Genomic DNA, 12,580 nt, shown 5'->3' with positions numbered 1-12,580 from the left:
TGAAGATTTCACAAATAGTGTGAAATTAATTTCTTATTTGTCAACTATTTACTGATTTGCAATGATCAGTATTTTTATGAGAATTTAAACTTGCAAAAATGAGACATTGAAAAAGTGAGACAGCCCAATGAAATAGGAATCAATTTTAGGATGTGTTTTAATTTATATTTGCTTTTAAATTTATGCACAGATCATGGGAAAGAATTGCCTATTAGACTAAGTTTTCTTACAGGGACTGTGTGGGAAATATATGTGGCCTACAAATTGAAAAACCAAGGATCTGTGTATTATGTTTCATTTAAATACTATTTTATAAGGATATATCTATAAACTAAGGAAATCAGTGGTAACTATGAGTATACAAATATTCACATAATATATCCCTTTGAAAGGTGCTCCTGATGTTTAAAGGAACATAAACCTGCTCTAAAACTGAATGTATTGGGGTGCCTGAGTGGCTCAGTCAGTTAAGTGTCTACCTTTGGCTGAGGTTGTGATCCCAGGATTCTGGGATCTAGCCCCACAACTTCTCCCTCTCCCTCTGCCTGCTACTCCCCCTGCTTGTGGTCTCTCTGCCTCTCTCTCTCTCTGTCAAATAAATAAATAAAATCTTTTTAAAAAATTTTTAATAAAAATAAATAAAGCTGAATGTATTAATTTGAAGTAATAAAGGAAGCTGAAGCTTAGATGCCATGATAAATTTAAGAGAATAGCCAAATACAGTTTTTCTCCTGTGGATTTATTTAAATTTAGTCAAAGTGCGTGTGGCATTTAACTTAGGACTTGGTAAAATACGTGGTCTCCCACTGGTGAAGAATCCTTCCTGAGAGCATAAAATATTTTTATGTGATAGTAAGCAGATATGACAAAGAAATGAGTTTCTCTGCTAAATTATAGATGTTTCCATTTGAGCTAGAATAAATCCAAGTTGTTTTTTAAAAAATAATTGTGGAGGCGCCTGGGTGCCACAGCGGTTAAGCGTCTGCCTTCGGCTCAGGGCGTGATCCCGGCGTTATGGGATCGAGCCCTACATCAGGCTCTTCCGCTATGAGCCTGCTTCTTCCTCTTCCACTCCCCCTGCTTGTGTTCCCTCTCTCACTGGCTGCCTCTATCTCTGTCGAATAAATAAAATCTTTAAAAAAAAAAATTGTGAAAACTGTAAAGATATACGAATTCTAATTAAATTCTTATTGAAAATCACTTATCTTGGTATACCTAAATACCCTAGGCTTATTGAAAGATTATTGAAAATAACCTATTTTGATAATACATTACTTAATACCCTAAGTTGACAGGGGACACTGAAACTGAATGTGCTCCTTTGTTGCCATTGACACTGTCTGTTGGTATGATTGTTTTTAAAAGCAACATGGCAGTATGTAGGAACAGTTATAAAGATTCCCATATTCTTTGGCCCTGTATTTCCACCCTTAGGAAATTATTCCAAGAGAACAATTCATTGAAGATGAAAGGTTATTGTAACATTGTCTATCATAGCAAAACACTGAAACCACTTCAGTGGCCTCTGCTAGGGGATTGATTTGCTGAATTGTGGTACATCAACAAAGCATAACACCGTATAGTCAGTAAAGTGTGAGACTGGACAAGCATGATTGCTCTGACCTAAATATCCTGTACAGTATGATTGCAACTCTATTTAAAATATATGAAAGATAATACATAAAAATGAAAATGTGTGATTATGTTCAACTTCATATTTTTGTAAATTGCTGTTTTGATGCCTGTTCAATTTTTTTTTTAAGACAGAAAACAGCCGACTTTTTATTTCCTATGAAATATATCAGAATTTTAGTCCAGAAAATTTAAAGCAAGCACGAAGGATTTGGGGGGACTGAATTGTTAATATTTGTTTTATTAATAAGAAGTACCTGTTACTTTTATTTTAAGAATTACATGGATTATTTATCACGACTATATGAGAGAGAAATTAAAGATTTCTTTGAAGTTGCAAAGATCAAGATGACTGGCACAACTAAAGAAAGCAAGAAGTTTGGTAAGCTTAGACACCCCAGTTCATTGTTTTCTATTAAAAGTGGCCTTATTTACGACGAATAATTCTAAGACTTTTTAGAGCAGGGTGGAAGAAGATACAGTAGAATTGATGAAAAAGTAAGGCTGATGTGTTGGTTTGATTTAGAGTTACTTCACAAAACAAATATTTACATCTGTAAATATATGACTTTTACTAAAATGCTGTAGTATATGGACCTGACAGCAGTTGTGTATTCGTGCCGTAAATGAAAGCATCTATTCACAGGAAAAGCAGTTGACCAGAAAATGAAGTACAATATGGTAGAGAAGGTATTAGGCTAAGAGACATATTGAGAGTTGTTTCCAGCTTCCTAAAAGGCCTTTTGCAGCAGTTGGTGGCAAGTCATTGATCTCTTAAGTCATTGCTCTCTACAGGGAAATGAAAGTAATTCCTGGCTTCTTACTTCTCACTGGCTATTTTGAATCAAAAAGTAATTTTTTGTTTCCTTCCCCCCCCCAAAGGGGCTGTAAAAATGTCACCCAAATTTCTCCTGTGATTATACCTTATTTTTCCAAAGAGTTATTTTTGAAGCATCTTATTTTTTGTTGCTTCTAAGTATGTTAAGTGGACAGAAACATGATTTGAAAAGATAACCAGTGAAAGTATCAAGTTATGAGGAAGGTGATTTGCCGAGGCCACATTCTGCTCTTGCATGTACCCATCTCTGGAGTTCCTTTTGGATGGAGTTCTGTGCCTATTCAAGTCAAAACCTGGCCTTAAATGGCTACAATGTGTACTCCTCAGTGTGTCTGCGTAGTTCCCCTTTAGAATAATGAGTTTAGCATTTGCTTGTTGAAAGGAGCCTATGCCCTAAGCAATTTCTGGAAATCAGGAAACAGGACTGAAATTGATAGCACATCTTTCCATTCTTTTCCTTTAGGACAGAGAAGACTGTCTTTAGTGGGTAATTATTTAGTAATTCACTGTTGTTGTTGTTGTTGTTGTTGTTGTTGAATTCAACACTAATATATTGATTATACTAGTCCAGACTGTTGAAATGAATTTATGTACACATATGTTACATTGAGGTAAAGATACTGATAAGTATCTTGGGACCATAGGCTTTTGGAAACAGAAATGCTAACTCATCCTAAAGGTTAATTGTTCTTAAACAGCAGTGTGTTTATATCCTTGTTAATGTTTCACTGTGGGTATGTTATGCTTTTTTTTTTTTTAGTAAGCAGCATATTAATTCAGTTACATGTTTAATGTTTTCATTTAGTATATTTGTCACCACTTGTTAGTGAACCATTTTGTTTTGAGAGAACTCTTCTACAGAATATGAAACTGGAGATAAAAAGGAAATCTTTCTAAAATTATCTCCTTAGGAGGTCATTAATCCCAGTATCATAATAGTTTATCAAGCCTAAGATTCACATTGAGGTAAATGACATACCAAAAATGTAATTTAAAACAAGTACAACAGTATTTTAATGGTATCATTGCATTAACCTGAAAATTAAATTTTTTTTCTTTTTCTTCCTCTTAGAAAGTTCTTAAATTATCTTGTTTAAAATATTTTTAAAATAAGTTTAGAAGGCACTTTTATAGTATTAAAATCACATTTCTTCTTATGTATCAAAAAATAACAAGAGAGTAATTTGTGATGGTTGATGGCACCAGAAAACCACAGTTTCAGTTATTTTGATGTCATCAGCTACAAGAGAAGAAAAACTAAATAATGAACAGAATTCAGAGGACAAGTTAAATACAGATGACTTAAATTCTAAATAAGGTAGAATGAAAAATTTTTTAAATATCTTTTCAGTCATTCAAATTGTGTTTAAATCAACTTTTAAAAGTAACGTAATTAAAATAGAAACCTGAAATTTTGGAAAGATAACTTGTCCGTGAATCAAAATGAAGTAATTATAAATAAAATTTAAATTTTTTTGTTTTTTACTTGCTCTGAAAATTCTGGGTCATAGATGCTAATAAGAATAGAAAGTCATATTGAATGTACTTTACAAAAGGAAATGTATAGTCGATATAGTCATAGAGATTTAGGGGACTACTCTCTTTTTAAATACTTTGACTCAACTTTAACATCACTTTAGCTCAAGTAATTCAGAATAATGTTGAAATACCAGCAAACACCTTTTTTTGTGGTAAGGTCTTTATGTAGCTAACTGGCCTTTTTAATTAATAGTTTTTACTTTGATAAACTCAGAGGCATGGAATTCCCCCCCCCCTCCCCAAGAATGATATTTTGGTGGGGTTTTTTTCCCCTTGTGTTCTACAAATGTACTTAATGAAATGGCAGGTAAAGGAAATTTAGAAATTATTTTTAAAATCACCTATTTTTTCTTTCTATAGCTAAGATAACACACATACACATTATTTCAGTCCCTTAACATATGCATTTATATAATTACTGCCTCCCTTGTATTTAATATTCCAAAATCTTAAAAGTGGTATGTCAAAATTATTTTTCATTATGTGTTTCTCCACTAAACTAAGAATCTTGATTCCAAAAGGAGTTTTGAATATAAGACTGAATTCAGTGCTGGCTAGAAAATTCATTTAATAAATACTAATTATTTATTATGTAGTAAGCACTGCTAGGTACTGAGAATGCAGCAATAAGCAAAGACCCTACCTCATGAAGTTTACAGTCTAATGGGGATTATTTAAAGATACTTAAAAGGTTACCTGAAGGGGTGCCTGGGTGGCTCAGTAGGTTAGGCATCCAACTCTTGATCTCAACTCAGGTCTTCATCTCAGGATCGTGAGTTCAAGCCCCATGTTGAGCTTCATGCCCAGCGTGGAGCCTGCTTAAAAAAAAAAGAATAGGTTGCCCGAATATTGTTTGTTGCTGATAAATAATATAGGCTTTGATGAGCCCCAAATTATAATTAATTGGCACTACTGGTAACTCTGTATTCCTTATTGGGTACTAAAAATAAGTGTATGAAGTGTCAGGCCTTGTTCTGAAACTGGTGAACTTAGTATAGTGATACCTTAAAGCCACCAGAAGGTACCATTCAGATTGGTCAGCTAATAGCTCCAGCACAATTCCTGCTTATCACTTTAATCTCTAGCCTTGGTGTTTCATACTCCCTTGAGCTTCACATAGCTAGGCCTGCGAAGATATACATATCCCTGGTATGATAAGTCAGTAGCTTTTACCTGGGCTTTTGCCTCGAAGTTTGGTAAGGATAGTGACAGTTTGATACATTGTTCTCTGTTTTTAAAATGTTTCCAGGTTATAGTTATATTCTTTAATTTTCTCTTTCATTCTGTAATTTCTTTCTTTGCCTTTCACATTCACTTCTAATTTGAGTTTAGAATGTTTCACAAGATGATCTCTACAATTGATCTAATGAATATTATATAGAGAGAAGTTTTAGAATAAAATGCCAAATGGCCCCAAAAGAGCTCAGATTCCTATATTAAGCCTGTTCCTTTAGCTTTAGCCTTCCATCCACCCATCTCCTGATAATTAGTATCTTGATATATACTTTCCATTCTAGGTGTTCATAAAGCCAGTTACTAAGTAGTTTGGCTTGATATTTTGAAATGATTTCAAAGCCCCACTCATGTATAATTTTTTATCGAATGTAGTAAAACATTGTTCACTCCTCTCACGAGTTTTCAGGGATCAAGATTGTTGATGTGCTTAATGTCTAAGTCTACAACTTCATTCTAATAAATTTCCACTTTATTAAACTTCTACTCAACCATATGATCTCACTCATATGTGGAATTTAATAAACAAAATGAACGAGCAAAGGGAAAAAAGAGACAAATCAAGAAATAGACACTTAACTATAGAGAACAAACTGATGGTTACCAGAGGGCTGGTGGGGGGGGGATGGGTGAGATAGGGGTTGGGGATTAAAGAGTACACTTATTATGATTGAAATAAAATAAAATAACTTAAAAAATTTAAAAAACACTTTTACTTGAACTGTTTTTTTTCCCAGAAACCAAAACTTACAAAATGTAGTCTTTTAAATTTTAAGCACACTAGCTCCATAAACTTAAAAAAAAAATCATTTAACAGTGTTGGGGGAGGGGCTGACAAGTACGGATATTTTTACCTGAATATTTGAGTAAAAACAAAAAGACTAGTAAAGTTTTTTCTCTCAGAATTTGTCGAACAGTAGCTGACCAACTAAACATATGTTGCACCTCTTGTTACTTGATGCTCATGGTTCTTTGCATGTGTCTTTTAAACTAGAGCTTTAACTTCCTCTTGTGCATGGTTTGTGCAAATTGCAGTTTATTAACTTGTCTTTGTCTTTGATGCTTGCAACCTAATCCATCACAGCTACACTGCCTCGAAAAGAAAGTGCTGTCAAACAGGAAACAGAGAGTGAGTATGCTTAGTGTATTAGTAGGTATTCTCAATCCATGTTTTTTAATGTCTAGAAATTAGTTTTTTGTCTTGAAAAAAGTTATGCCAAAAAAAACTGATTGCTCTGAGTTGCCAGGTTCGATGAAAGGAAACCAACATGATGGTAGTGGTATGGCTACATTCAAGAAATGTAATTCAAAATCTATGGTGGGTAGTCAGAAATTTATGGAGAGGCTTAACCATTAAACTTCTCTTTCCAGGCTGTGTTTAGAAACTATAAAAATTCTTTTTCTTTTTTTTAAAGATTTTATTTATTTATTCGACAGAGATAGAGACAGCCAGCGAGAGAGGGAATACAAGCAGGGGAAGTGGGAGAGGAAGAAGCAGACTCATAGCGGAAGAGCCTGATGTGGGGCTCGATTCCGTAACGCCGGGATCACGCCCCCAGCCGAAGGCAGACGCCCAACTGCTGTGCCACCCAGGCGCCCCTAGAAACTATAAAAATTCTTAAAAAAAAAAAAAGAAAAGAAAGAAACCATAAAAATTCTTATAGATATGGTCAGATTTTGCATAATGAAACCAAAGTTTATCTTTAATTTTCCCTATTATATCTTCATCTGTCCCTTCTGACCATCAACAAATAATATACGTTAAGTGAGAAATGTTTTAGAAGATTAAAAAAGTTATTTGTTGTTTATATTTAATTCTGAATAAAAATATTACATTTTCTTGTAAAAATGGAAGCCTTTAATTCCTTGATAGATGTAGAATATTGTCCAGCCACAGTTTTCTCATTTTCCCTCAAAGATGTCACATATTTTGTAGCTCATGATGTATTATATTTTAGTTGTATTTTAAGTATAACAAGTTTTCAGGCGTGTTTTTTTTTTCTCTTCATTCTGTTTAGTTTTTAAAGAGCTGTAGTTAATCAGTTCACTTAGTGTAAAAGCAGAGTTTCTGGGTTCAGGAATGTGTTAAATTGAAGCATATGTAATTGACTTTTTGTAGGGCAAGAATGATCGAGTATTGGCAGTTTCCTGTGGTTCAACCCAATATTTTCAGTTATGTAGAGGCGAGTAATATTGGGATATGGCCTTTTTTTCTTCAGAAATAAAAATAAGTCATTAAAAAAATAAAAAAGTCATGTTAACTAGTACACTAAGGAGTTATTGGCCTTCATCCATATCTATGTCTTTTGAGTAGGAAGGAAATCTTCATCTGCCTCAATCTAGAAATATCAGGCAACTTTGGTGGTACTGGGCAGGGGATAGATTATGTGATCTTTAAGACCCCTTTCAGTCCTATTCTGTAGATCTGTGTAGTTTTCGCTACTCTACAATATACTCAGGAATAGGACACAAATGTTAGTGAGAGAGCAGGACACTCTCCAGCCCGCCCCATGCGGTAGACTTGTGCAATGACTGATAAGAGCACTGAAGATGAAGACAGCCCTCATTTACGCTATGGGTCTTTTATTCATGAAGGTCACAACTTTCAAAGTTTTATTATTTCTTAGGTCTTCATGGAAGTTCTGGGAAATTAACTGGATCTACTTCTAGTCTAAATAAACTCAGCGTTCAGAGTTCAGGGAATCGCAGATCTCAGTCATCTTCTTTGTTGGATATGGGAAACATGTCTGCCTCTGATCTCGATGTTGCCGACAGGACCAAATTTGATAAGGTAAAATAAGATAACAAGTATGTCTTAAACTGTAACATTAGTTTTCTAATAGCAGTTTGTTACTGCTTTAAGTGTGTTCAAGGATTTGGGCTATGTTGGCTCTCTGAATTAACCATACTTTACTTTCGGATTCTGAATCTGAAAAAAATACTAGTCAAATGGCAACTGAAATGTGTATTATCAGTTCATTGATATACAGCTTTATTAATATTTATTATAAATCATTAAGAGCTTGCATCTCTAAGTTCTTTGAGCCAACTACAAAGTAAAGAGGAAATAACAGCTTTTGTGAAGCTAAGTGTTCTCTGCAATGCATTAAGTTTAAAAACTTTATCTCTGTTCCTCTTTCTAGATTTCAAGTGAATAATTACTATGAGTTTTATTTTAGGTATGTCTGGCTCTGTTATGCCTTGATACTGCTACATCATCCTGCCAATCTTGGAATAGTTTCTTTTGGGATTTTATTGCGATTATACGTAAAGCATCTGTGATCCCTACAGAAAAGTAAATTAAATGTAGAAGATTTTTAAAGCATTTGGTGCAGTTCATTTTTGTTTTCTTCAGATCTTCGAACAGGTATTAAGTGAACTGGAGCCCTTGTGTCTGGCAGAACAGGACTTCATAAGTAAATTTTTCAAACTACAGCAACATCAGAGTATGCCTGGAACTATGGTATGGCTCGCATTTATTTATTGGCTGATATTTATAATCTGTAGTATAATTAACCTAATTAATGTATTGTCACAATTTCAATATCAGAACAGAAAAAGAAAAAATTTACGATGTAAGGATTTTTTTCAGTAATTTTTGTCATACCACAAGATAATAAAAACAGTGATAGTTGGAGTCTGAGCATCTAATTTAATACTCCATATTGTCTTAGACCTAAATATCCTCTAAATTAGTAAGGGGGAAATGTCTGAATTTACTTTGTAAAAAAATATTATTAAAAAAGAAATTTTAGCATTTTAGTAGTCACCAAGAAAAAATATAATTTTCAAAAGAAAAAGATATTTGAGTATATATACCATGGCCTAGCAAAGAAAGAAAGAAAGAAATAAAGAAGCTCCAAAACTGAACTTTTCCTATGCCTTTGTTACTAACTAGCTATGAGACCTTAAACCAATTCTTTAATCCCCAGTTTTCCTTATCTGTACAATGAATATAGTAATGCCTGTTCAGCATGCCTCAGGTGGCATAAATGTAAGGAAATAAAATGAGAGACTGCTGCAGTATTTTGAAAAACTTAAAAGCACAATGGAAATAAAATGATGTTTAAATTAAGGTCATCTTGGGTGCCTGGGTGGCTCAGTTGATAGAGCATGCGTCTCTTGATCTCGGGGCCATGAATTTGGGCCCCATGTTGGGCATAAAACTTACTTGAAAAAAAATAAGGTCATCTTAAAAAACAGAACCAACATATAAAAAGCAATCATAAAATGAATTTGTTGTTATAGGTGGTAATGATAGTAAATTTATTTGTTAGCCTCTCTAAGAATTTTTAATAGCATTTTTTAAATGCCAGAGTTTTAAACGATTGACGCAATTTCTTTAATTTTTAAAATTCTTTCTTAAAAGTTGTTTCTGATTTTTTGAGCTGCCCCCCATTCCTACACCCCCTCTGAGCCTCCTGTACCTTCTCTGTCCCTGCTTTCCCCTCACGTGCATACACACGAGCACATCTTCTCAGCCCACAATAATTCTCAGATAAAATCTCAGATAAAATCTAAAACATTTCATAACCATTCTTAAACAACATACTAAATTATATAGTTTTATCAGTAGTACTACCTTTAAAAATCATTTTTCATAATGTATTCTCTCCTAGGAATTTTAAGACTGAGCAGGCTTTTGCTATATAAACTAGTCAAATTGTTGGTCTTTTATTATGTAAAGTACCTGAATAATTTTTGCAGACTGAAGCAGAGGACCTAGATGGAGGAATATTTTCCCGGCAACATAATGCTGGTGTGCCACCGCCTGTCTCATCTGAGTATGTGTTTGTTACTATCTGTCATTTATCTGGGGAGGGGGGCACTTAACATTGAGCCTCGAGGAGTGCTGTTCAGTGAGGAGCCAGATGATTCTGGTAATGTGACAGCACTTAGAGCACTGACATGTGTGCCCAGTGTCTTCTCAGACGTCTTACTGAGTTAAAATGCGTCCTGTTGTCTGACCCTTCAGCTCTTTCTGGCTCTAGTAATCACAAAAAAGTGCCATCAGTTGAATGTTTGCTGGTAAGAAGTAGCATTTGAATCGCACGGTATTTCTTAGCAATTACAAAGCACATTTCAGGATCCAGCTTTACAAATGACATGAAGTTATATTTTGAGCAATAAAACTCAACTTCAAAAAACATTCTTATGTTGAAAAAAATATTTTTATGTTGGAAACTCCTGTAGAATAATTAGGTCATCATATTTGGACATTTTTCATTGAAATGTAAAATTTTAGTCATTTCGTATATATGCAGTGGATTAAAGTTAAAGATCAAGACACGAAACCTGTAATAAATTCCTATATTTTTTATGTTTTCTGAACAGGAAAGATATGATCCGTCAGATGATGATTAAAATATTTCGCTGCATCGAGCCAGAACTGAACAACCTAATTGCATTAGGAGACAAAATTGATAGCTTTAACTCCCTTTACATGCTTGTCAAAATGAGTCATCATGTGTGGACCGCACAGAATGTGGACCCTGCTTCTTTTCTGAGTACTACATTGGGAAATGTTTTGGTGACTGTCAAAAGGAACTTTGACAAATGCATTGTAAGTTGTGGTTTTTTTTTTAATAACTTAGAATTCTAATCATGGCAAAAAACAGGTAAATGTATTTAAGTCAAGAAATTTCCAGTTTTCTATCGTGTGATCTACTCTTCACATCTCTCAAAGCCTGAAGCAGAGTGTTAGCTGCAATTCATAGGAGCGGAGTTAGCTGGATGCTACTGTGCCAGCTAGTTTCCCTTCTACACGGTTTGTGAATCTTGGCAAGTTCTGGAGTGAGCGGCATAGAGGCAGCAGCTGCTTGAGAGATCCACTAGGTAACGAAATCTCAGTTAACTGATCAGTGACCAGAGATCACATAAAACAATTGAAACTATCATTTGGATTTAATGTTGTTCTTTTTAAAATATGTTCTAATAAGAAAATTAATGATTGGATTATTTTAATTGATTGTTTAAATTATTTAATTAGGTTTATTAGTTTACTAATTTAATAACTTTAATTAATAATCATACTGTTTTGTTTTAAGAATACATTGTTCTTTGGGGTGCCCGAGTGATGCAGTCCGTTAACCGTCCAACTCTTGCTTTCCACTCAGGTCATGATCTCAGGGTGCTGAGTTGGAGCCCCACCATCAGGCTCTGTGCTCAGTGTGAGCCTGTTTGTCCCTCTCCCTCCCCCTCTGCCCTCCCCCCACAAAATAAATAAATAAATCTTTTTTAAAAAGTCTTTAAAGAAGAGAGAGAATACATTGTTCTTATAATAACTTCCAGCAATCATTATGTTCTTCCTTCTAATAGGAAAGAAAAATCATTAGCAATTTTATTTCTGTCTGCTAGGTTTTGGTAAGCTTGTAGGTATGAATTGGGCTGGGCCAGGTTCTAAAATAGAGGTTCATTTTATTAATGTGGTTAGTATGTAAAAGTGGATGTCTGTCATTTGAATATTTCTACTATGTAACTTCTAAGTTATATCCAGCTCTCGAATATCCATAAAATAATAGGAGATAGAAATATTAAGGGCAATTAAAATCTATATCATTTTTGAAAAATAATATTTATTGGGTTTTTAAAGTATAAAGGCAATCTACTTTCACTATAGAAACTTAAATGTCACCTCAATAAGCTTGTTAATCCTCTTTCCTTACCACATGACTTCACTTGGTATTTGAAATACTATGAAATTTGACCTCTTAAGGCTTATCCTCTTCTTTCTCCCACCTTCTCCAGTGGTGATGCTAAACCTAGAGGGTCTGACTGCAAGCTGAGAGCCAAAGGGAAAAGGAAGAGCTGCTAGCGGCTAAGATAATGAGTCCCGTGTGACATAAATCATGAGGACACTACATTTCCAGACTATGAAGGCTTTGTTCCTTTTATTAGTAAAATACAACGCTATGTAAACCTGTCAATCCAACCGAACATAATTGTTAAAAGCACAGGATGTAGTGTCAGGTAAATATAGATGTGGGTTCAGATGAAGTGCTTATTAGCACACTGTCTGGCACAGAAATCAGACCTTAGTAACTGACGGCTCATAAAGGTGGTGGTGCTCTTACTGCTGCCAGTGGTAGTCATTAATAATAGTTTATTAAAGAACGTTCATGTTATTCTCAAGGCAGAATAGAAAAACAAAGTAAGATTAACTTAGACAAAGGTATAAACTCAATATTTTCTTATAAAATTACGTGTATTTCCAAAGGATCTATCTGTTGTCACTAACGGGACATCTCTGTCTCTTACTGTAACTCCTATCTTCTCACAGTGTCTGGTGGATAGTATGTACTCAGTAAGTATTATGTTTTGGTATTTGGGACAAGATTA

General features: G+C 34.3%; 1 protein-coding gene across 4 annotated transcripts in view; it reads left to right on the top strand.

Annotated features, from left to right (window-relative positions):
• The window catches only part of EXOC1 (exocyst complex component 1), a 58,743-nt gene that overhangs the window by 32,862 nt on the left and 13,301 nt on the right, over window positions 1–12,580 (top strand). For all 4 annotated transcript variants that reach the window (XM_040625143.1, XM_008701489.2, XM_040625142.1 and 1 more), the window contains 5 exons: window positions 1,909–2,014; window positions 7,870–8,033; window positions 8,598–8,705; window positions 9,950–10,026; window positions 10,577–10,805. In XM_040625143.1, the coding sequence (XP_040481077.1) occupies window positions 1,909–2,014; window positions 7,870–8,033; window positions 8,598–8,705; window positions 9,950–10,026; window positions 10,577–10,805 (684 nt within the window). The remainder of the gene's footprint in view (window positions 1–1,908; window positions 2,015–7,869; window positions 8,034–8,597; window positions 8,706–9,949; window positions 10,027–10,576; window positions 10,806–12,580) is intronic.

The sequence above is a fragment of the Ursus maritimus genome, unplaced genomic scaffold (assembly GCF_017311325.1).
Source record: "Ursus maritimus isolate PB19 unplaced genomic scaffold, ASM1731132v1 scaffold_8, whole genome shotgun sequence".
Taxonomy (NCBI): Eukaryota; Metazoa; Chordata; class Mammalia; order Carnivora; family Ursidae; genus Ursus; species Ursus maritimus.
This window is presented reverse-complemented; position numbering and strand designations above follow the sequence as displayed.